The sequence below is a fragment of the Theileria equi genome, assembly GCF_000342415.1.
Source record: "Theileria equi strain WA chromosome 4 map unlocalized gcontig_1105316255039, whole genome shotgun sequence".
Classification (NCBI taxonomy): Eukaryota; Apicomplexa; class Aconoidasida; order Piroplasmida; family Theileriidae; genus Theileria; species Theileria equi.
This window is the reverse complement of record NW_004668229.1, coordinates 421445-445453: the sequence shown is the minus strand read 5'-3', so window position 1 is coordinate 445453 and position 24009 is coordinate 421445. Positions and strand designations below refer to the sequence as shown.

The 24009-nt window shown below is 43.1% G+C and overlaps 10 protein-coding genes across 10 annotated transcripts; 5 read left to right on the top strand and 5 right to left on the bottom strand.

Moving 5' to 3' along the window:
* Positions 1-111: 111 nt before the first annotated feature.
* Positions 112-1518, bottom strand: BEWA_053460 (hypothetical protein; the record flags this gene model as incomplete). Its single annotated transcript, XM_004832686.1, has 1 exon — positions 112-1518. The coding sequence occupies one exon, from the start codon at positions 1516-1518 to the stop codon at positions 112-114; it is 1407 nt and encodes a 468-aa protein (XP_004832743.1).
* Positions 1519-2970: 1452 nt separating this feature from the next.
* On the bottom strand, positions 2971-7545 carry BEWA_053450 (ABC transporter, ATP-binding protein domain containing protein; the record flags this gene model as incomplete). Its single annotated transcript, XM_004832685.1, has 1 exon — positions 2971-7545. The coding sequence occupies one exon, from the start codon at positions 7543-7545 to the stop codon at positions 2971-2973; it is 4575 nt and encodes a 1524-aa protein (XP_004832742.1).
* Positions 7546-7798: 253 nt separating this feature from the next.
* BEWA_053440 (conserved hypothetical protein) lies at positions 7799-9388 on the top strand (the record flags this gene model as incomplete). The annotated part of the gene is made up of 1 exon (XM_004832684.1): positions 7799-9388. Exon 1 carries the CDS (start codon positions 7868-7870, stop codon positions 9386-9388), a length of 1521 nt encoding a protein of 506 aa, XP_004832741.1. The 5' UTR covers positions 7799-7867.
* A 958-nt stretch (positions 9389-10346) lies between these two features.
* BEWA_053430 (hypothetical protein) lies at positions 10347-12020 on the bottom strand (the record flags this gene model as incomplete). Its single annotated transcript, XM_004832683.1, has 2 exons — positions 10347-11134; positions 11285-12020. The coding sequence occupies 2 exons, from the start codon at positions 12018-12020 to the stop codon at positions 10347-10349; spliced, it is 1524 nt and encodes a 507-aa protein (XP_004832740.1).
* A 1529-nt stretch (positions 12021-13549) lies between these two features.
* BEWA_053420 (conserved hypothetical protein) lies at positions 13550-15865 on the top strand (the record flags this gene model as incomplete). Its single annotated transcript, XM_004832682.1, has 1 exon — positions 13550-15865. The coding sequence occupies one exon, from the start codon at positions 13550-13552 to the stop codon at positions 15863-15865; it is 2316 nt and encodes a 771-aa protein (XP_004832739.1).
* A 1111-nt stretch (positions 15866-16976) lies between these two features.
* On the bottom strand, positions 16977-17462 carry BEWA_053410 (60S ribosomal protein L28, putative; the record flags this gene model as incomplete). Its single annotated transcript, XM_004832681.1, has 3 exons — positions 16977-17139; positions 17178-17265; positions 17300-17462. 3 exons carry the CDS (start codon positions 17460-17462, stop codon positions 16977-16979), a joined length of 414 nt encoding a protein of 137 aa, XP_004832738.1.
* A 577-nt stretch (positions 17463-18039) lies between these two features.
* Positions 18040-18542, top strand: BEWA_053400 (conserved hypothetical protein; the record flags this gene model as incomplete). The annotated part of the gene is made up of 2 exons (XM_004832680.1): positions 18040-18315; positions 18381-18542. The coding sequence occupies 2 exons, from the start codon at positions 18040-18042 to the stop codon at positions 18540-18542; spliced, it is 438 nt and encodes a 145-aa protein (XP_004832737.1).
* Positions 18543-18786: 244 nt separating this feature from the next.
* Positions 18787-19212, top strand: BEWA_053390 (signal peptide containing protein; the record flags this gene model as incomplete). Its single annotated transcript, XM_004832679.1, has 1 exon — positions 18787-19212. The coding sequence occupies one exon, from the start codon at positions 18787-18789 to the stop codon at positions 19210-19212; it is 426 nt and encodes a 141-aa protein (XP_004832736.1).
* Positions 19213-19223: 11 nt separating this feature from the next.
* BEWA_053380 (conserved hypothetical protein) lies at positions 19224-20730 on the top strand (the record flags this gene model as incomplete). The annotated part of the gene is made up of 2 exons (XM_004832678.1): positions 19224-20525; positions 20560-20730. 2 exons carry the CDS (start codon positions 19224-19226, stop codon positions 20728-20730), a joined length of 1473 nt encoding a protein of 490 aa, XP_004832735.1.
* Positions 20731-20939: 209 nt separating this feature from the next.
* Positions 20940-23541, bottom strand: BEWA_053370 (conserved hypothetical protein; the record flags this gene model as incomplete). Its single annotated transcript, XM_004832677.1, has 2 exons — positions 20940-23390; positions 23428-23541. 2 exons carry the CDS (start codon positions 23539-23541, stop codon positions 20940-20942), a joined length of 2565 nt encoding a protein of 854 aa, XP_004832734.1.
* Between the last annotated feature and the right edge of the window lie 468 nt (positions 23542-24009).

The window sequence follows — 24009 nt, the reverse complement described above, 5'->3', positions numbered from 1 at the left end:
TAGAACCAAGTACAAGTCCGCACAAGTCTTAGCACTCCAGTACACCAACAAGAGAGTAGTCTAAAGGGGAGGGTCTAATGGTCTTTCTACCTACTGGCATTGGAGAGTACATTACAGACGAGTTATTAGTTTTGCGAGTAGAGCGGGTCCTTTCCATACGGCAAGAGCACCCAACCCTGTTCCACCTATTCCACTTCCAAACGATGCTCCCAATATAGTAGAAAGGTTCGATGGAAAATGTATAGCATATAATTCGTCTAGTTTCTTCTTTAGAGGATCTTCTGTCAGTTGTTGAGTAGTTTCTTCCGATCTAGAATATTCTGTCCATACAACATTCTTACCAAGTTTCTGGTAATACTTGTATGTAGCTTGACTTTGCAGCTTCAGTTCTATCAGTAGTGGTTTATCACGGTTATTATCACCATCCCAATAGAATATAGATACCTCGGCTAGAAGATCCTCAGAATTTATATCAAGTGGGATTCCCTGATGTTCAATATCCTTTAGCCTAAAACTTCCACTATCATCTTTATTGTGGATATACTGAGCATAAGATTGCTCAACAGTGTCTTTGGACACTCTGAACGTTAGGGTGTTTCTTCTTGGATTATATGTACCATTACCAGTTTCTGTCTTAGAAGCGTCTAAAATTACTTTAGGTGTAGCATACTTCTTGAGGATAGTTGGAATATTGCTCTTCTCACTAGCCTGAGAATTCTTCAAACTCTTCTCTATCTCCCAGTGAGTCTCTCCCAGATATCTACTGTACCAGTGGTAGCCTCCAATAAAGAAGTAGATTAGGAGAGGTGCAGAGCTTCTACCAGAAGACCAATAAACACATATGTTATTCATACCGGCTACAAATGGGAATCCAGTTTGTTCTAAATCCCCTTCAAAGAATCTGGAAATGGAAGGTGATTCTTTATTTTTAGTTACAGTAAAACTATGAATATAATATTGCTTTTCACGATCAAGTAATATATCGATTTTGTATTTTGTACAACTAGGGCATTGATAAGATTCACTTTTTTCTGATATATTTATAGCGTGTGCTTCATTCCTCAAACAGTTCTGCTTATTCAGCTCCTTCAGAGAATCCTCTTTTATCTTGGAATGTTCATCGTTTTTCCACACAATACCATTAGTACTGCTACTAGTAGTATAGTAGACTGAGGGGTCCCCATCTCCAAGCTGAATTAGGAGAACCTTTTCATGACTAGTGTCATATTTCCAGTAATAGACGGAAACACTGGATTCATCCGTTGGTTCTGGTCTTAGGAAGTAAAAACCTCTACCATGCTTTATAGTTCCAAGTTCACCATTTTCAGGAGTATGCGTAAGTTTAGTGTATGAGCCATCTCTATCAGGGTAATTTTCCACCGTTAGATTAACTCTTACACCAACTTCATTGGTGTAGTAATATCCTCCTTTAGCATCTTGTCGAACTTTTTTATTCCCAGATCCTTCGGGACGCTTGCCGATGTCAATAGTAACAGATTTGGAGTATGATCCTCCCATCTATCATTTTTGCAGAGATGGTCCATGGTACTCATCTACCATACTATCTTCCGTCATCCTTCTATAGTAGTAACTCATTCATGTCTCAACTGGTATGAGCAGAATTGTCAGTATGGATGAGTAATGAGTAGTGCACAAGGTTATTAGACGCTGAGGATGAAAGGCGTATGGATACACTGCACATATCTCCGTAACACCCATCCTGTACACACAGACCCCTTGATGATCGCACATCCGATACTTGTATCAATTCACTCACCAATCAGCATAGAACTTGACGAGTACGTGTTCGTGCTTTGCAACGAAATCATGTAGTGTGGAATCCGTGAGTACCACAACCTTCTCTTCGCCATCGGCCACTACAGCGCTAGTGAATAGCGCCGCGAGGTAGAATAAAAACTTGATGTTCTTCATCATTTACACGCACTTGAAATAATGTCTAATTGAGCCAAAATTGATGCCCCAAAGTTTGCTCTCGTCTCTTCTATGAGAGTACGCATCCTTCCTAATGTGTGTAAACGCCAGTGTGTAGACTTTTGTCGATCTAATCTGTTGTTTACAAATTTTTTTGCCTTTGGAGAATTTTCTCGTGTGTATGGTCAAGTGCTCTATGGGGAGCCGCAAGTTCACCGTAATGCTCGGCACACGGCCATTGGCACCGATCAAAGGAACACTGGTGTGGCTGTTGTTGGCGCTTTGTCCGGTTTTGGCAACTAGATGGTCTATACGGTGCCTATGGAAGGCCCGTCACTGGACTGCGACCCCTATGGGTTCATAAGCAGGAAGTGTACCTGGAAGAATAAACAGGAGAAAAGTGGAAGGAGTCTGAGGAAAATTCAACGACCGATAGTGGCGGTCGGAGGGGCTCTTGTAGCCAGAAAATGTTCAAGTGTGTGCAGACTAGACAGGGTGGACTCTTTGCAATGACGGTGAAAAACAGTAGGGCGTATAGAAATTCTTTTGGATATATAGCTAGGGGTACCTAGAAGGATGCATAGGGAGGAGAATGACCATATTGCTCAAGAGGACTAAATTTGGCAAGCATCTCACAGTATAAAGGAAGGAGCAGAAATTACACTAGAAATGGGATTGTCTTGCTGCGAAATCTCTTCCCAAAGGTACAAAATCACTTGCTTCAGGAACAATGATGGCTATGAAGGCTGCTCTCTACGATTAGGCCAGGTCTTCCAGATGATAAGGGGATGAAGAAAGTATTGGAGTAAGGGCACAGACTCTGATGCTACTGAGGTTGTCTTTGATCTCTCTTCCCCCGATCCCTCCTTGGCTATAGAGTATGAAAGCACCGTGGATGGAGTAGTTACCCTTTGGGAGGCTGACTATTATTCTTTTCTACATACCAGAAATCACACAGTCAAAATTATTTTAAACAAATGCCAACATGGCACAAAAGTTAATTTAAAATGTTGTTCCTTAAAATAAACATCTACTGCATTAAGCGTGTGTGGTAATGCAGTCTTCTACAATTTTTGATAGTGAACTACTGTCTACGATATCCTCAGCTTTACAGGTCCTAATGAGAGAACCTTTGTGGAAGACCCAGACTGAGGTGCACAAACGCAACACATTGGTATTGTGGGCTGCGATAAATGTTGCACAGTGTTGGAAGTAGGTCTTTATGAGTTCATAAATTGGGATGTCGGCAGTCTTTGATGCAGCAGCTCCAAGTTCATCCTCTGGAGGTTCATCAACCAAAAGAACCTTGAAGAATTCTCTGTACAATACTAGTCTTGCTACTGATAGTGTACGTAATTGTGAGCTTGAAAGCACAGATCCATAATCGATATTTACATTATCCGCGGAAGGCGAGTCGTGCGGTTTCAGAGTGGGTCCATAATAAGCTCTCTTTAAATACCTTGGCATATCCTTGTGGTAATGGTCAGGTATGATGATGGTGTCAAGACCCTTTCCACCTGGAATGTTTTCGACAAACTTGATCAAGCCGCAGTGCTCCAGAGCCATTTCAATGTCAGCATCATCAAATAACATTCTTGGATCAATGAATCTGCGAACAGTCCAACCTCTGAATACGAAGGGCAGTTGAGGTAGGACTCCAATGACCTGCCTTGTAACACTCTTTGGCATATCATTCAAGTCGCAGCCATCTAAGAATACAGAACCTTCTCTATTCCTTGCCAAATTTTGAAGTACTGACAATAAGGTAGACTTCCCTGCACCAGTTCTGCCAATGACTCCAATAATGTCCGAGGTATCAGCTGAACATGTAACATTCTTGAGAATAGAAAAATTCACTCCGGTTTTTTTGTTAAAAATATGTACACTAACATTATCCAACTTTATCCTAGTAGTACCTGGAACTGCATACTTGGACACGTCAAGCACATTAACCTTGTGCCTAAAGAAGAGCATCTTGAGACTAGTACATCTAGAAGCCCTTCTCTTGGCATACCCGTTATGACGTCTTCTACGAAGGGTATCCTTGATATCTTCATCTGCTATCTTATCGTCTCCAGCTGATGCAGAACGGTCCACGACAAAATCTGTCCGGTGAATGTTCCTCTTTTTGTCAAACTTGATCTTGGTGCTTGGAGGGACAAAGTACTCGAACCTTGCGATTGAAATAAACATTAGCTCAAGGAAGCAATAGAGTTTAAGGAAGGTTGCAAATGTGCCATTTAGACTCAAGAATACAGAATATGCCATGGCATAATAGCCCACCTGTACCTCTGTGCCAGACACCCTGGATTTTACCAGAGGGAACAAAAGGATGAACAATGCCAACGGAGAAAGCAGAGTTCTGAATGAAATGGACGTCCAAGTCGTGGCGGAGAAAGTCAAGTAGTTGCATCTCAAGTTGTAATCAACATGCTCAACAAGGCTATGCACCAACTCCCATTCCTTCTTGAAACTACGATAGAGGGGTAGGCCAGAAATGGCCGATTCAATTGTAGCATTTATCTGGTTGAAAGTTTCCAAACGTGCAAAGTAGACATTCTTGCATGACTTTACGTAGCAATATACTACAAACCTCAGGATTACAAACCCAAGCAATATAGCAATTGGAGTGGACCATGGCATCATGAAGAATAGCGTCAACATCTGAACTGCAGTTTCAATGGAAAGCACAAAAACATCGTGAAGGTAGTAACTCAAGAAGTTGTCAATGGAAAGAATATCCATGTACAAGAATGTTTGTACACTGCTCAATGACTTTTTGATCTTTAGAACCGTAGAACTGTTAACAAATAGAGAGTTGATGCAATACTCATGGATTCTCCTTGAAACGTTAACAGAAGCAGATGTCATAGCAACTACACGGAAGAAAGCTCCAACCATAACAGCGATGGAAAGAACAACAACCCATTGTAATGCCTTAATACAGTATTCTTTAACATCCTCCAGTGAAGTTGATGTCTTGTAATGTTTATTTGCGTAATCAAGGATAGAGTCAGAGACCTTTGAGGTAATTACAAATTTTGTACTATCCAGTGTTGCAAAAGTAAATGTAAATATGAAGAAGAACATAATGGACCAACCCGCCGCACGGAGATACACCAGATACGGTTTGAAGTTCTTGTTCTTTCCACGTTTAAAGTTGATCCTATCATATAACATCTGAACTGTTGGAGAATCAGAGTATCTAGACTCCGTTGACCTTCTTCGTCCAAGTTTGGTAAAATCATCCGAACTGCATCTTTTGAGGATATCACGTGATACAGATGAAAGCTTCACTCTATCGAAAGAAGGCTTTGGAGGCTCAAGACGACCAACTTCGTTTTCTATCAAAGACTTGAGTCTGTTTTCTTGGATAAGACCCTTGTTCTCCAGAAAATATATTGGGGCATCTGGGAATGAATCCGGAGACTCTGATGATACACAAGCTTCCAAAATACGCTTGGAAATCGTTAGAACTGCAGATACATCATCCTTTGCCAATAGTCCACCATTAACATTAAAAAGATTCCTAAAGATGGTCCTCGCCACGAATGGATCCAAGCTAGTGAAACAGTCATCAAGGGCTACAAGGAAGGAATGGTCAGATCCGCTCTCTCTATTAGTCTCGCTAAAGATGAGGTAGGCATAAATGGCACGGGCAAGTCCAACTCTGACTCTCTGACCTCCACTGAGAGAGTAACCATGTTCAGAGATCTTACGCATGTCACCCTCTTCCCAAGTAGATATGTCGTGTTCCAGCTCAACTGCCTTCAGAACAGTGTTGTAGAGCTTCTCATCAAATCTGTGGCCAAAGGTAATGTTAGCCCTGATGGTACCCTTTTGTAGCCAGACATCCTGAGAAGCATAGAATATTGGCATGTTGGTAGAGAGAGGTAACACAGCCATTGATCCTTCAACAAGAGTCATGTCACCAAGAATTGCCTTGATAAAGTTGGTCTTTCCGGCGCCTTTAGCACCGGTAATGATGGCAAGGTTGCCAGAGTTGAGGACAAAGTCAAGGTCTCTCAGATAGGTTGTGCCAGTATTGTCAAGAAGATCCTTTCTACTGTTAACCCAGGCAAAGGAGGCCTTCTTTAACATTACAACTAGACCCTTGGGCAACGTCTTGTTCTTGTCAGGTAGCGCCTCTGGCAGAGGAATATCCCCAGTAAACCTGTTATCAGGAATGTAAAAGTTTGGTGAGCAGGTCCTCAAGAAACGTTCCACTCTCAAAAACGAGTTGAATGTGTAGACAAAGAGCTTAAGCTTTAGAGGGAGTATGTTCAATGGGATGATAATCTTCATGAGAATGTATACTGCAGTCAACAGCTCAGCAGGTCTTATACTCTTTACATCAGTGGCATCCTTAACTTGTCCCATGAAATCATTTACAACAAGAATAATGTCCACACAAATGATTACGGTAAATAGGATCTTGTTTACCAAGGAAGAAAAGAAACGAATTAGTATAAACAATAATTCATCATTTCTAGCCTCTGTAATAGCATTTTGACTGATATCATCCAGTGACATTTTCTGGATCAAGGGAAGATTAGATATGACTTCAAAAGTTTTTGTAATTCTGTAATCCCTCACTCCAAAATAATACTTTAGGAGGAAGCCGTTTAAAATCTCCATAATAATCATACATCCTACCAAGGAAAAAGAGATTAAGAGAATAGTCATTGCTCCCATGTTGAATTGGCTACTCATTAAAATCATACCGTATGTGAAGGCCGTCAGAAAATCAATCATTCCTGCCATAAACTCCACAAACAGTGGTATGAAGTATGGGTCGTTTAGCACTAGAGGGTAGATCTTGGGGGTGAAATCATTATTTTTATAACGCCTCGCTGGGCACAGCAATGGATTATCCGCGCATACATCCTCTCCAGAGCAATTATGAATGACACTCTTGCAAGAGTCAGGATTGTTAGAGAGATGCCCAAATTGACTTCTTCTGTAGCATAATCCATGCTGAAACAGTGAAATACGAACAGATGAATCCATCACAATTTCAAGTCTTTGCACATAGTAGTTGATGTGGTCCATGCAAATTTCCTTGAACAACTCCATGAGAATGATGGACAGGGCTAGTCCTAAAAATGCCATGAACCTAAAGTCTCTGTCGGACAATAGGCCAAGCAACTTGTGAAGAAAGATGGCAATACTCATGCCAACTGCGTTCATAATCACAATTCCCAGCAGAGCAGTGAGTAGCCGTTTCCAAAAGGTGAGGAAGATGGCTCTGCAAAGAATGTACTTTACGGGTTTGGGGGCTTTCTTTCGCCCATCCTTACCCATGTATTCATATGCCTCCAGACTTGCGATACCATCACTAATATGCTTAGAAAGAATAGGCTGCCATTTGAGAATCTGGTCAGCCAAGGGGAGAGGGTGGATCATGTAAGGATCTAGGTACCTCTTTGATGTTTCCTTAACCCACCTGTATACCCAAAGAAGAAAGACAAAGTTGAAGATGCCTTTGTCGTCAAAGTACCGAAACTTTGTGCCGTCAGGCTTCACTACCTTCCTCAGAGTTAGGGAAGGTTCACTCTCCCAAAAGTGATGATCATACACTTCCGGGGTTCTATCCCCTTTATCTACCATCATTCTCAAAGCATAAGCCTTGTACGGAGGTCTATACCTTGTCTATATGCTTGGAAGAATGATTTTTGTCAGAGAAGTCAAAGGTAATCTCCTCGCTCTGTCTAGCCTTTAGTGCCTAAGCGATAAGTTACAACCATAAATGGCCAAGGAAAACCAAGAATCTGCGGTTTTAAAGCCGAAACATATCAGGAACAATGAAGGATGTTTATTCTTTGTCTCTTCTTCGTGGGGGTTTACAGACTCAGTCTCATACCTTACGTTTTAGAAACAACGAACCGCCATGGGTAAACCACCTAGTTGATGGAAAAATAGAGATAGAAGACACATGGAGGGTGAGAAAGTGAAGAAGCACCGTCCTTACCCGGGCACGATGTGGGTATCCTCGTCAAGACTTCGTATGGCAATAGCCAAATCAAAGAAGGCAATGGAGGATAGGAAGAAAAATGCATATGAATGTTTTAGAAAGGTGGTCCATGACACCCACAAGTATGTCTTTATGTTGATTGCATACTGCATGGCACCCCTCTCTGGTGTTTCTCTGCTTCTTGAAAGTATCTTCCACTGCGAAAACATCGCAAACAAGTGTTACTTGTCATATATTATCACTGGCTCTATCTCCACCATGATGTCTCTCATTCGCCTGAAAATGAGCTTCACCGCCTTGGTAATTGGCTTCTGGCTACTTATCCCTACTCTGGTCATGTTCGTCCCAGTCATATACTTTGGTAACGGGCAAACTGCCAAGATTCTATTTATCATTCTTTGTGGAGTAGCTGGGATTCTCGAGGCGCCAATTCTTCAGGCATCCACATTTGTGATATCAAAGCTATTCCTAAATTCTGCAGCTTCAACTCTCTATTCTGGCTACCCATTTGGATCGATCTCCATGGGACTGTTCCAGCTAGTCATGGAGCATATGATAGGAACCGGTAGTACACCTCAGATGAGATTATGCGCGACTCTATGCTATGGAGTCAGAGTAGTCGTCGGAATTTTCACGGCCTTGTGGATCACCTATCTCTACATGAGGTATGACGAGCGTGTCAAAGAGGAGGAAAAGAAGGCCGTAGAAGAGAAAAAGAAGAAGCAAAGCCAGGAGAATACTAACGGTGCTGTTGCCAGCACTAACAGCAGTGAACCAACAAAGGTAAGATTGCTAGGCAAAGTCATAGTGGTTGTGCCGTATTATTCACCTCGTCTTGTTATACAGACCGTTGGAACTGTCCTGAGGGTGTTCTTTCATCCCTGTCTCATACTGTTCCTCATAGATTTGTCTAACAGAGAGAAGCTTGTCATCTCGCTGTCTTTCATGTTCTGTGACTTTATAGGCGTAAATTATGCCAGCAATTTTGATGAAACCATTGACCCATCTGAAAAGACTCCTTCTCAGTCTCATTTTTTATTTTTAATCACAAGGGATTTGACTCTCCATCTTATATGGATATCAACTATTTCTCTTGCTACATTTATCGTCTGGAACATTTGGACCTGCAAATTTGAATTAACCAACTCTTCGTTCTTCCTCCTCCTCTTGGCATCCATAAATGGCTTTATCGGAGGAATCTTTACTGGAAGAGGACTAAATGGTTGCTTTCCCATCCTAGAATATTATAATGGACAGGGAGTTATAGGAGATGATATCATAAAACTTGACAATATCATTAACGATATCGCACTTTCTTTCGATTACATCATGTGCTTTTTAATGCCTCTATTCTCCAACATTACTGAAAGATTCATACTCAATCACAAAAATTCCAGAGAATATATTCTCAGAAACAACAAGGGCGATTTATCAATCGAAACTGTACGAGCTTTATTAATGCAGTTTAAAGGGTCATTATAATCCGTATACACCATGGATTTAAAGGAGGTAGGCAAACAGACCTCCCCTGGACCATCTTCAGGTCATTCAGATTTGTCATTTTAAATACACTCTGCCACGATTTTAAGCATGTGGAACATTTTAATTTTTAAAGGGAACATACATTCTTAAGATTCCCATAATATCTGCATGCATGACTTTCTGGGTCCAGTGACTCTTAATACCTCCCGAGTTTAGACACCACCACTTAGCGTTTGGCATCCTGCTTTAGTATCAAAAATGCATACTATACAGCTCAAAATAGAGTTTAACATATCTACGATCGCCATACTCCCAAATCTAGAAAGGAATGGAACAATGGGAACTACAAAGCACTTTTATCCCAAACCTGGCCATGTCTCATCAAGGTTAATGATGGTACAATAACCTGTGGATACCTTCAGAACCTTTGGGTGCTTGTCTCTTTTGTCTTGTTTATAAGAAAGGTGACAAGGAACTACTTGAAGTAGCGGTTATAGAGGCGTCCTTAAGGAAATGGAAATTCTTTGAAAGAGTAGATGGAGAATGGATCTCCGTCGAAAAGGACAATTTCTTCAACAAGCTCGAGGAATTGAGTAAACAGGAATTATCTCCTACCGAAGAGCCTACTTCTCCATCTCAATAATGACTCCTTGTGACTACTCCTCAAGGATATTCTGAATACACAATGCAGTTCCATAATTCGGTATCTTGCTCATGCTCCGTTAGAGGGAGTGTACATGTCTAACTAATGGTAGTCTCTCTTACATTTATAGATATGATGGGCGATTAGTAACTTTGCATTGCATACTCATTATTCAGGGACATTTTTAGGGACGCCAAGTATGTACCATAAACTAACCATATCAAAGTGCGTGCACAGAAGTAAAACAAATTAAAACTGAAGAGGCGTGAAAATACTGCATTATAGTGGCTTTAAATTGAAAAATGCTTGCCACAACTATATACCGTGAACTATCTTCATTACTTTAGGATCTTTTGCCTTAGGAGGATTGCTACTATTATCAGTGTCATCAGAATAGACAATAAAGAGAAACTCTCTCTTTTCAACGATAGATCCTCTAACATCAAGACAAAAGGAACCACCGATGGCTTTAAAAGATACCTTTGTGGCTGTCCAAATCCAATATCGGAATGCCCTAAAGTTGCCATAGTGTTTGGTAGGCCAGTTGTTTCTATCCTTCTCATACTTGGAGTATACTCTGAGGTAACCGTCACCCAGAAACGCAAAGATGACTTGTGAGAATGAGTACGAAAAGGAGTTTAGTGTGTCCATCCTAGAGTTCTCTTTACAACCTTGCACAGAAGCTCCGCTCGTTCCAATATTTCTGGCGGACTGAGCACAAAAATCATATGTAACGGTGAGAAACCCTAAGAGTACCGTGCTACCCTTTACCGCTTTTGATATACTCCACCCTGGGAAATGAAGGCACCAAAGGAAGATCACTGCACAGAGCATTTGGCATAGGAAAAATAGCCAAGACCAATGCCATCCGGGATATTCTTTCCATGAAACATTTGGAGCTATTTCTTTCTCCTTCAAGACAAGAATAAAGAGCGGCGGTATAGCATTTGTGAATAAAACAGTTAAATCTATCCAGTACCCTAGATTAGGACCAATCAACTTGTAAGGGGCTATACCTGGATAAAAGGCATTTTGAAGACCATATCCCAGAGTGATTAAAAGAATTGGAGACCATGCCTTGCCAACTGCCTCCATAAATGTCTCTTGCTTAGCAGGACCAAGAACCTTGCTAGCCAGTTCCAGAAGTTTATTCGCAGCATCAGTAGGTTTTTGTTGAAGAGCCTTACTAAACAGGTCTACAACTGTACTTAATCCAGCCAATCCAACTAGACCTGATCCAGCTAGTATAGAACCAGTAGCCTTACCAAGAGATCCTCCAACAGCTCCACTAGCAGCAACACCAACTTTCAATAGTTTTTCAAGGGTGTCTACTCTAGCTTCAACTGGCTTATCATTATCATAAACTGAATACAACATGACAACAGTCAAACTAACTATCGTGATCCCAATGACAATCTGCCAAAAGACAAGCCAGAAGGGAATGTCAGAGACTGTAATGTAGTTGGTGATCATCAAGAAGGCGAGGTGATATGACGATACTACTATACCAGTTATGGGCAAAGCAGCCATAAGGTATACAATCTCACTCGACACGATCTTTACCACAAAAACAAAAGAAGCTCCAAGTACCATAGAGGAGATAGAAATGGTCCAGTAGTAGAGGGTGAGATAGCCCTGTTCCCCTCCAATGCAGTAGACAAAGAGTATGGATGACAAGGATGCTGCTAGGAATATAACACTTGCCTTTCCTACTTGTATGATACCTGGCATTCCAAACTGATCACACATCGTCGCAAGTCCAATGGTGATGAGAGAAAAAATCCTACTGGATATAATCATCCTGTTGATAAAGAGACCCACGTATGCCGATGGAACCTGGAACCTAACCAGCGTGTACCTACTAGCAGAAAATGCTATATGAGGGAGCTGGTACAAGGCCAGTCCAGACAGGAATGCCGTGAACTTCCTCAGCCTATCTCGATGAGTAGTAGTAGTACTTGTAGCCATCTCAGCTTCCTTACTCATCATTGCCCTTTATAACTCCTTTGATAGCATCTTCCAGCCCTTTTCTCAGGCTAACTCCGAAAAGAATAATAACCTTGTCTTTGTCATCCTTCCGAGTGAATAAGAAAAGACAAGGCTAATACACTGCTATTCTCCTGGAAAAATTTCAAGCGCACAACCCATTCTATAGGTTCCAGTTAAAACTATAGTACATTAAAGCGAGAATGAGGGACTACCGAGGAAGAGAATAAGCCCAGGAAGAAAAGGTTCTAGACCCCATAGGTGTATTTCCGATATAGAGGTAGCCATCAGTATTTATGCCATTATGAGACGTCTAATATCATCTCCATACGTTATTCTACAAGCATGTCCTCCTCATGCTTGCTCCTCTCCAGGTTTAACCTCTCTATTGCAATGTGAATGGTCTACTGTCTCATTCTTGCTACTCACATCCTTTGTCCAAAACATTTTTTATAGACGCCGGGGTCATATTCAAACCATTTTTACAATATTTATGAGAGTCAATACCTGTGTCTTGACCATTCCTCCTCTACCATGGATGCTGGGAGAAGGAATAGAATGGGCGTTTCCAGCAGCTCTCCGATTGTCCAGCATCGGCTACATAGTTATATTGGCTTGTACACGCGTCCATATAAAGAAATGAGAAGCCCTGCGTACTGACCATAATGAGGAAGAACGAAGAAGAGACACCCTTTGGAGTCCTGGAGAGTAAGAGGCAATAGTATCTCCAGGGATAAACCATCCACGCATTAGAGACATGACAGTCCAATTTAGTGGAACAAAGCAGACAAGAACCCATGTAGCGTCTACTAATCAGGAAATCCAGCTTACTAAGATTGAGAATCCTCAACAGTTGTCCTCTGGAATTTTGCGCATGCCAGGAGCAGTGGACCCACTCCCTGTGTCTACAGACTAGACTGTACAACCAAGGGTAAATATGATCATTTAGATTATAGACAGGTGTATCACTTGTTACATTAGTACCAGAACCAACCCTTTTGACCTTCTGAGCCCATCCGGGTAAAGACGGAGAATGGAGCACTCGCTTATAATCACACCGAGAAGGGCGGTAGTGCCACCAAATCTCGAGTATGCTCAGCCATAAAATACTTCTCCATTTAGGAAAATCCTAAAAATCCGACTAGACAGCATAAATAGTTCAGTAACTGGGTGGTTATCATGAGTAACATGGAGTTGCCTCTAGCTCTGAGTTCTCGTGAGGAATCCTCAATTCTCAGCATACTAACAACTTTTTTTCACAATCCTGGATGTAATAGACACGTACAACAACTGGATCCAGAACATTCTTTTCGGAGCTCCTAATCTGCAGGTGCTCAAAAGTGGACGAGAATAGACACTTTGTTGCCACATGACCCCTTGATGGAAGCTCTACATATTAGTAAAGAGTTTCAATTTCTCTTCTTCCTCTATTCCTTCCATTTAGACTCCAAGAAGAATGAATACGTGCTCATGTCCCCACTCGCCTCTTGAGCGACTGTCTTATTCAGAGGTTATAATGACTTGCTAATCACATGAGATGTACATTATTCCTTTACATACTACTTCTCTTTGCGCGGCATAGTCCAGCGAGACAGTGGGAGCCCGGGGAAGAAACCGAAGACGTCATTCTCGATGTTACTACCCCGGATTCTTCTTCCATTGATGCAGTCGTGAGGAGCCCTTACGGGATTACCACATATCTCTACGCCGTAAAACCTGGCCACAGGGTTTCCGCAGTAAAGCATGGAGAAGACAACCTCTGGACACGTACCGACGACTGCTCGTTTGAGCACGCGGTAGCCACGCTTTACGAAAAAGGGACTCCAAGCTTCATATTGGTCTGTTTTAAAGGTAGATATGCCGAGAAGAGATGGTCGTACTACGGGAAGAATGACAACGAGTGGAAGAAGACCACGGAAGAAGAGTTTTACAAGAGTTTTAATCGTCGAGTAATCACAAGTATTACACTCGACAGCGTATCTTTAAGGATAAATGGTTCAAACGACCCAAAAAGGTTTTATGCCAACACCTCACCAAGATTCCCATTCCTTGCCTACATCCCAAATGTTGGTTATAGGATACATGAGGTGATATACACTAAATATCCTGGTTCTGCTGGTGGTAATAGTGGAGATGTAAGTTCAGTTGTATGGAAGGCAAATTCAGAGGACGAGAGATGCCTCCACGCCTACTTTTACCCAAAGAGTGGGCCTAAACTTGGTCATCTTTTGATACAAGATAGTAATGGAACAAGTAAACTATTTTACAAACGGAGAGAACACGAGTGGATACTCTCCAGTGAGGATGAATATAGACGATGCCTCGTGCATGCAGGTTTTAACGCCTCTGAGTTTGACGATAGCGTTACAGCAGACATAAGAAACGTTGACTCAAACTTGTTTTATATCAAGAACTTTACAATCGCGGGTCATATGGCGTATCTATTTGCGCCGTTTGTTGGTTTTAAACTGAAATATATTACAGACGATGGAGTCACGATTTGGAATGCCACAAATGATTTGGAGCATTGCACCCACGTAAATTTAATCTACCAAGCAGAGCTTTTGTTATCCTGCTATATTCTAGTCAATGATCCAAAGAACGGTCGTAAGGTTTTATACTTTGTCAAGAAAGACAAGGAATGGAAAGAGGTCCACAAGGATGAATACTATGACTATCTGGTTGATAGGAATGAGAATATACACACCCACAAGGGCGACGGTAAAGTCATCATGAGTAGTTTTAAGAATAGGCAAGGCATAAAGATTGTAACGTATGCCTCTAGAGTAGAAAACGCCAAGGGAGACATCATTTTATCTCATGGAATCCGCTCGCATTTCAAATCGGAATTTTGTGCCTCGAGTACAGATTGGAATTATAGGCACTTTGGATCCCCCGTTTCCCCTGGTTTAAGCGCGTATTTTGTCGACGACCAGAGACACGCAGACATCCTAGTTTCAAGCTACAAGCATCTTTTTGAGAATGTGAGGTGGGAGGGGATGAACGTCTTTGAAGTGACTCCCAGATATGACTATAGGCATAGCTTTGTAGAAGCCCTTAATAGGATGGGTTACAATGTATATGGTTTAGACTTGCAATCACACGGTCTTTCTGAATCCCAAACAGAGAAACGATGCTATGTTAGTGATTTCAAGGATTACGTTTATGACGTGCTTCAGTTTGTTAGTATTGTCAAGAGGGGCAAGTTTAGTGACTCCTCTGAAAAGTGGGATGAAGATATTTTGTACAATAGTGTTCCCACGGATAGGAAAGTCTTATTACTAGGAAACTCAATGGGAGGTAATCTGATCATTCAGGCTGTGCAAGAGTTTCATAGGAATGCTGAAAAGGGAGCGAAGCTTATAGACGGCCTAATTGTAACTTCTGGAATGTTTAATCTAGATCATTATTTCAGGGGCTATAACAAGACGATGGTGTATCACATTCTAGGCGCTCTTGCATGGAAATCACCGGAAAAAGACAATAATTATGAAGACTTTTTAAACTATGGAGAGTTTTTTGAGCTCTTCATTAGACACAAAGACCCGTTCTTTCAGACGAAACGACTGGTATTCAAGACCACGTTTTCTCTACTCAGTGCATGTGATGATGTAAAAAAGTCTGAGAACATGGTATCGTACCCTAGAGACCTACCGACACTGCTTTTTCATACTGTAGATGACACAGTGTGTAGTATCAAGGGGTCAAGGGATGTTTTGGAATCTCTTGACGGCGACGCCAACGCAAAGTTGGTAGAACTGAGTGGCTCACTTCACTATATTACAGCCGCTCAGCCTTTATTTCTCATTAAACCGCACATTAAGGAATGGCTAGAGCAATACACATAGTCTCTAGCCTTTTGTTAAACCGATATACTCGGTAAAATGCAGTAATTTGTAATGCTCTTTACCTTCCTGTATAGATGTTTGTAGATGTGCAGGTTTAAAGATGTCTGTGAAGAGTCTTTGTAGACCAAATGAGGAAGAGAATGTAAGTCTTCCGAGAGCCTCTCCACCTCCAGCCTTCCATGGCAAATCCAGTGAGATCCAGAAGCTGCAAGGACAGTTGTGGTTGCATAGAAGATTGTCTAAATGGGAGTAGAGCCTTTAGAATGACCTCCAGGACCAACAACTTGTTGAGAAGCCTGATGTTCTTCAAGAGATGCAGTATGAGATTCGAGTTTAGAGCATTCTTTCAAGCTGTCATATCCTGCCTTACTTGGTACACTTTTAAGCTGAGTCCATTGCTTACAGTCAAGAGTATCACAGTTCTCAGGCTCTACGTCTTTGATAGCTTTAGTTGCTTCAGTCCAGTAATACTATTCTTCCATCTCTAACCTGGCATCGACATCCGTGGCGCAGATATCGAGTACCTGCACATGCTTCAATGACATTCTAGATAGCATACCAACTGTAGCTATAGAATCCTTCTTCATTAAGGAATAAGGAGAAGAAAGGACATAAAACCAACGGCATCAGTGGCCAGACACGTGCACGGCAGGTTTGGAAGCAGAAAGGATTGCTAAAGAATACGGTCCAGTTGTTTATTATGCTCATAGAGTCTCCACTAATCCTACCCTCTCATCCACCAATGAATAGGACAGATGCCCCTCTCCTGTTGTTGCATTATACAAGTCATCAATCTGAAGATCTCGCCATCACTATTCCATTCGTTACACTCATTCCATAGTGATATACTACCTAGTCTAACGACGTCGGTGGGTCACCTGTTCCAGTACTCCTTATAGTCGTACTTGCACAGTGAAGAATCTACTAGACAGAAGAGCTCCCAGAGGTATCTGCAGAGCTCCCGTTAGTCGCTAGAGCTCATCACATTCGCTCAGTCCCTCATTCTTCGGGACTTATCCTCCGCATAGCTACAGATATCGCATCCCTAAACAGCATGAAACGTAAACTACTAGACACGTAGCGATTGGGACAACAGCTAAAAATTTATATTTTATTCACTCTTGTCATCGGTCTTGGCGTGGACGAGCTTGACAAACTTGAGGAGAAAGTCCTTGGCCAAGTCTGGTCTGTGTTCCCTGACGGTTTTGCGCAAACTTGGCAAGTTCTTGAGGCACTTGGCGACCTTTTTGGCGCTCTTGTTGTTTGCAGGGCTCCTGTATGGGCTGTAAAACGAGACGGGAATGAACAGTACCTTGTTTCGAGCAACTTGCGGGTCTTTTGGATGGCCAATGAGCCATTGCTGGTGAGAACAATGTCAAGGACTGGCTTGTGAGAGAATCCTGCGGCAGAATGTGAGACTGGAAAAGGACTAACCAGTGTACTTTGGGGTGTTCTTTCCAACGAGGTTGAATGGCTCCAAGGAGAACTCGGTGAAGCCAGACTTTTTCAAGAAAGCGTGGCTTTTGCGGGTGATTTCCCAGACCAAGCAGTCTGGAGCGTGGCATGAAACTTGAAATTCCTGTCCGGTTCCGACCATTTTACTAGACTTTGAACTATCCGAAATTAATAAAACTAGGGGACCGCGGGGCAGGTCGAATGGGATGGGGCGTCGTTTCCATGTGTATTTGTCTTTAGAATTAGCAGAGGTCAGACCAATTGCCAAATCCATTACATCAATCGGACCTTTTACCTAGAACCCCGAAATACTGCCATTCCATCCGGTCACGTTCCCCGAGCCCTGCCCCTGTCTATGGTTACTTCCTGGTCACCTTTTGCCCTCTCAATGCTTCATACGAGGACTACCCGAGGCATTAGCGTAACCAGGTTGGTTCCCTCCTTTATCTCCCCGTACTTCCCGACTGGATTCTTTAGCGTTCACCCAAGGTGCCTGAGTCTTTTTTCCTCTCTATAGTCGTAGCTCACGTAGCTGCCGTCTGTACCCCTAAAACCGCCTGCTAGTAGTCACTCGTACGCCATAGACATCCGTTAGCCATCCTGGGCCAAGTGTGCGAGTCACGGGGGCGGTGGCCCTGGAGGCTCCGCGGAGACACCACACGGCCGGTGGATTCGGTGACGTTGTTGCGTTAGTAGACTTTAATCCACACTTGTGCAAAATGACCTCCGGCGATGACTCGCACGGCGATTCTGGCCCCCAAGTGACGCACGTTCCTGGCTTTGGTGCGGGCAAGCCGGACGAGGCCTGGAAGAGATCCCTGGCCAGGAATTCCGGCTTCTACAAGTACCCACACGAGTTTAGTGAAAAGGATTTGTCAGAAGCTGAACTGAACGACAAATTTGAGCGTCTGATAAAGGCGGACGACCCAAAGTCGGCCTGTACCCCTCTGCAGCTGGAGGAGTTCCGCTGTCTAAATAAAAACGGCTACCATACGGTAAGTGCATGTTCCATCGTCTGCGTGGTCCCCGAAATTGAGCGCATCATACACGAATTCCGCAGGACCCGGAGTACGCCTCGACCAAGTGCGTTAAATGGTACCACGAGTGGCTGCAGTGCAAGTGGGACGAGGAGAAGCTCAAGTTTGGCTACAACTACATGGAAGGAAGGCCTCAGAGGAAACACAAGGCCTACATTGCCGCCCCAAACTACCAGTACTCTTGATCTCGTTTTCTCGTCACATATACTCTCCCATGACTGCCTATGGACGACCCATGGATCATACTGATTACATATTGAGACTGTTGCGTTGGTGGTTTTGGAGTCGCATCGTATCGGTTGCGCGTTTGGCTGGGCGCGCGTGGATCTGCAAATGTGCGTCGCTCGCGTGTAGCTGCGCGGAAAATTCCTCTCGCTACCCGTTGACGGCGAACGAGTGGCTGTAATTATTAAAATTTATCTTTACGCAATGTATAGTGTGCAGGTGCTGTTCGTGACCTTCATTTTCAATTTTGTGGCGCTGGCCGTCAATCCTGAGCCGAGTTTTGCGGGGAGTTTGAACAGAGAGTTTTGGCTCTCGCTAGAGTTGGACCAATTTGGCGAAGATTTGGCAAGTGGACAAATCTACCAGGGACTCGGGTCTTCCAGGGCGAAGTCCGCCAACACCAACCTCAGAGCGGATAAACTCGTACTAAATGGCATAAAGACATCGCTAAAGATCTTCAATTTTGTCGATTCTGGAGAATCTGTAGAGAGCATCGAGGACCGCTTCCAAACTAGGCTCGCAGACGATGTGCAGTTTTCCCCGGAAACTCTGGGCTCCAAGGCTATCCATTACTATCTCTTGAATGACCTTGGAAACTATAGGTACCCAAAGGGCTCTGTTCCTGCCTAGTTTTGTTCATCATGCTGAGGCTGGCAAGGTTCGTTCGAGCCTTTTCAACGACAATTGAGGGGTCCAGGACCGTTCCAGAGCTTGTCAATGCGATCAAGAGTTTGGGATCACTGAGCGCTGAGCATGTGTCTAGGCTTGAAACGAGGTCGATGGAGCTCCTTTCCGACAATGCAAAGGAGGCGTCCATGCTCTTGCTCACGCTCAAGGCGTTTAATTGTGACTTGACCCCGATGCTATCCAGAATGGATGACTCTCTTTTGGGAAGCTCAGACGGAGATGTCCTATTTAGAGCGCTGGTAGAGTGTGGGCAAGTCCCAAATGTAGCGTTGCTAGACAAGTTCAGACAAGCTAATAACGGCAGAGAAATTGCAAATTTGACCTGTGGGTATTCCAAGCTTGTAAAGAGCGGTGCCATGATCGCAAATGCAGCTATTATAGACGCTGCCCGTGAGAAGATTACGGGGTTTGGCCTTTGCAATTTTCGCAACTCGGAACTCGTAGACATTGCAAGTCACTTGGCAATTTTTCAGGATGAGGAAATTGTTGCACTTTTAAAGGACATTTGCTCCGTTTTGAGGGATGCCTGTTTGGAGACAATGCCCCTGCCAAGTCTTGTCGAGTTTGTTCAGAGTGTCTATATTTGTCCAATTGCCACCGAGATCCTAGAGGCTAGACTAGAGGAGTTTTTCAAGGTCAACGGAATGTATTATGATGACAAAAAGGCCATCATGGACCCCAAAACAAGTGTGGGCATTGTGTTCATTTATGGCAAGATGCGCAGACACAATTTGCTGATTCTGGACAAGCTCATGATTTGCGTTAGAAGGCAAATTAATGCCTTTACCCTAGACCAGCTTACCAGAATTATCATTTCCCTTTCTAGTACGGGTTATAGAAACCAGGCCATTACGCGACTAATTGCCAGGGTACTGCATACACACGTCGATGAGGACTCGATTCTTGACCCATGTCTCATCACCAACCTATACACGGGCTTCAGCAGGTTCAATCACAGGGATGAAAAGTTGTACAAGCTTTTAGCTACCATTGTTGCCAAGGAGGAGGTGCTGGCGGAGTTCAAGATTCAGGACTTGGTTGCCATTATTCACGCATATTCCAGACTATACATTGTAGACGAGCACCTTTTTTCCACCATTGAAGAAGTTTTAATAAAGTCTAGGGACCTAAACACACACTTGGCCACCAAGCTCTTGAATGCTTTTGCCAAGCTTGATTACTGTAATGCCAAGACACAGAATTTAATCCTAGAATGTATAAATTTAGGCGACTTAGATACAATTTTGGAGCTACAGGTGTGTTTTCTTCTCCCTCTTACCCATTTTATAGAAGCTGCGATTATCGGTGGCCAAGCTCGGACTTTATTTCCCGGAATTGGACGAAAAGTTGAGTGGAGTGACGCCGGAGGAAGGCAAGTTGCCAAGAATTGTCTGGAGGAGTTGTTCGAGCCCTCGAATACGGCGTTTTCAACATGTTCGGAAGCGAAAATGGACTTGGTGATTTTCACGAGCCAAGCCACTTGTAATTATAGCCATACTTGTGCCTTTTTGATCGATATTCTCTTTTAGTTCTGGATGTTTTAGCTCAAGCAACATTTACACGTACCTTCGTCTGTCTTGTCTGAGGGAGAGTTTTCTGGGCCTCAAGAGGATGAGTGGTTGCAAGAGTTTGAATAATTGTATAGCGTACATTTTATTTATTGTGAGCACTCAGTTGGAGTGCAGGAGGTAGTCTTCTAGTATGGCTCGTTCAATGTGCGACTTTGCTTTTGCGTAAGCCTTGGGGTCTGGTTGATTGGATTCCAGTATGTCGAAGCTGTGTTTGAGGTTTTTTTTGTAAAAGTCCCAGTGTATTGTGTAGTTGCTGGGTAGTAGACTGCAGAGTGACCCGCTTGATTGCAGTGCAGCAATGTCTCTGTGATCGACTTCTAGTTGTCCTGGCATCCTGTTGAACCAGTTGATACAATATCTTGAGACAATATCGGTGGTTGCCTTGATTCCAAAGTCGAGTGTGTGCTGAGAATAGCCTAACTTGGCCACTTTTGAGTTTTTGCCAAGGTCGACCAGCGGTTCCGCAATGCTGTATATGCCCTCAAAAACCACAAAAATGTGCTGATGCAGACACAATAGCATGATTGTCATGAATGTCAAGGCTCTCCACATCCAAAGAGGAACGAGTGATATCACATAGAATAGCACAGTAATGGGAAGCAGTCCGACGGATAGGATAAAGAATGTGAGAAATGACGACGCTGGGTAATTCCAAGTTAGGGAGAAGCGTAGCTTTTCAGCAAACATTATTGTATATCCCAGAATAATTTGTACTATACGCGCAGCATTGCATGCCCTCTTTACAACCTCTGACATGTTTACATCATCCATATCGTCTGAAAAAATCGGTTGCCTCGCATAACCTCTGGTTAGATTTAAATGTGTGGACCCGAATGGATCCTTTACTATTGAATCTTCAACCCTGTTACCTTGCTTGAGATTATTTGTTTCCATTTTGGATAGAGTAACACTGGCATCCAGCTGCTCCAACTCGCCTCCGGTAACATCTGTTTCATTCTGACCTTGTTCATCATTTGCACCAAAACTAGGCATGTTTTCTGGTGAAGACTCATTACCCACTGCTTCCTGAGCCGGATGCTTTGCTTGTTTATTTTCTGCATCACCCTTTTCTCCTCTTATATCGCTAAGAGGACGTACATCCCGTTTAGCATCGGTGCCCGTGTTGAAGACTATACTTTCTTCCAGCGATAATACATGTCCACCGACTAGACATGAACCCTTGTATTTTGGATAGCTTACTTCAGGGCTGAATTTGTAGTACAAGGAGGTGACAAGAGTCAACAAGTATGCTCCAAGTGGTAATTTTGTGAGCGGAGCAATTACGACAAGATTAAAAAGCAAAAGCCAAAATGCGACAATGAAAAAAATGTCCAAGTAGGAATGCGAATCTGGTTCCGAGTCCGGCATGAGCAGCTTGTCTACCCATTTAGGTTTCCTGGTGAAAAAGAGCCTGAAGCGATCTGCGATTGCAGAAATGTGAAACACTTCCAGGTCGTGCGGGACGACCCACTTGTGGTTTGGAGCAACTATATTATTGAGCAATGAAAGCTGGACAGGGTTTGAATTCCAGTGCAAGTTTACAGTGACCAAAATGTATCCGATAGAGTTTGAGGGATTTCGCATCCCATAAGTGGGACAGCCTGAATAAGGACGTACAAATTTAAATTCATCCCATTTATGTTCATTGAGTGGCAACAATTGCAGCCAAAATGTACACCTTGTTACGTATCCACCATTTTCTGCGGGCAACACCTCAACCTTTTCCGCAGATTCACCAATTTGAGAGGTGACGTAGCGCTTGAAATATTTTACATCAGAGACTATATTTGAGCGATTCTCCGTGGGAAATGACGAAAGAATGAGCGGTATGGATATTATGGCTCTTCCAATCTTTTTACTACATTTTAAATTATACTTGTCTACCTCTGGGGGATCGTCAATGAAATCTGGGTTAATATCGTGATCCACTGGAGAATCAGATGCTTCCTTCGCCGATTCATCGCCTATATTTCGTGATAAATAGAGGGATGGAAACTGCGAATTGGACATTTTCCTCGGTTGAAAACTCTTGAATTGTGATTTTGGAGAGACATCTGCTATTCTTTCCGTCATGTACTTGTTTGTATCCAGTTCCGACGTCAGTGTGATTACTATATCGCTCCAAATATCGTGTAAATCGTCTTCTATAGAGTAATCCCAGATAACCCTATTCATACTATCCTCCTCCATACCAATGCTGTTTGACACGAAACTCTTGCCATTGTGGTCGATTGATATCCTATATGTACACAGGTTCGCCTTGACCGATCCCACGGTTGCAAAGTGTAGTCTGCCCCTGCGATCGTCGACGACTGGTTTCGAGAAGCGCAGGTTTGACTGAACGCTGAGTGGAGTCGCGTCATGAGGGCTGTTTGCATAGTACTTGTGTGTGATTGTGGCGTCTGGTAGGAGGAGAAATATGGCCTCCGATACCAGAACCTGTACTTTACAAATGGACAGGCTTTCTCCACGTTCGCATTGCAATACGTTTGGCTGTTTGACTTGGACCTTGGAGTTCACGCTTTTGGTGATGGCGTTCATCAGAGGCGTCTGTTTAATTCGTTTGCGCGAGTTTGTGTGACGTTACCTGTTGGAACTGTGAGATTGACGATTCATTTCTGGAGAGGATGATGTTAACCACAGAATCAACGGCTTTTTCTCCAATTTCGCTCACCTTTGACTTGAACCATTGTTTCATCATTGTTTCGTAGAGCTACACACCTGCAGGTTTAAATTAGGAAACTCCCATGTTATATAAATCAAAGTAAAAATACAAGAATTGGAAGTGAGGGACGAGTACGTAGCCGCCAACGCCCAATCCATCATACCGACGGATCCTACACATCTCAAGTTTTAGTCCGCGCAACTCCAGTTTGTAAATTAATAGACCCAAATTCCTGGAATGTGTAGCGGGAAAGAGCGGAGATTGTAGCAATGGGACACAATGGTACGTTGCTCGACTATTTGGCATACAGCGACTCTTAGCCTCAAAAGCGTGGGACAAGCACAGAGACAAGCTGATAAAGCTGCTCTCCCTTTCACTGTACAGAGGTTTGATGACTTGTGGTAGGTGTACATTTCCTCTACAGCGCGGCTGCTGGAGAAGAGGCTCAGAAACGAACTGCATTCGGTCTATCACGCTCTGCAAGTAGATTCCAGGTATCTCTCT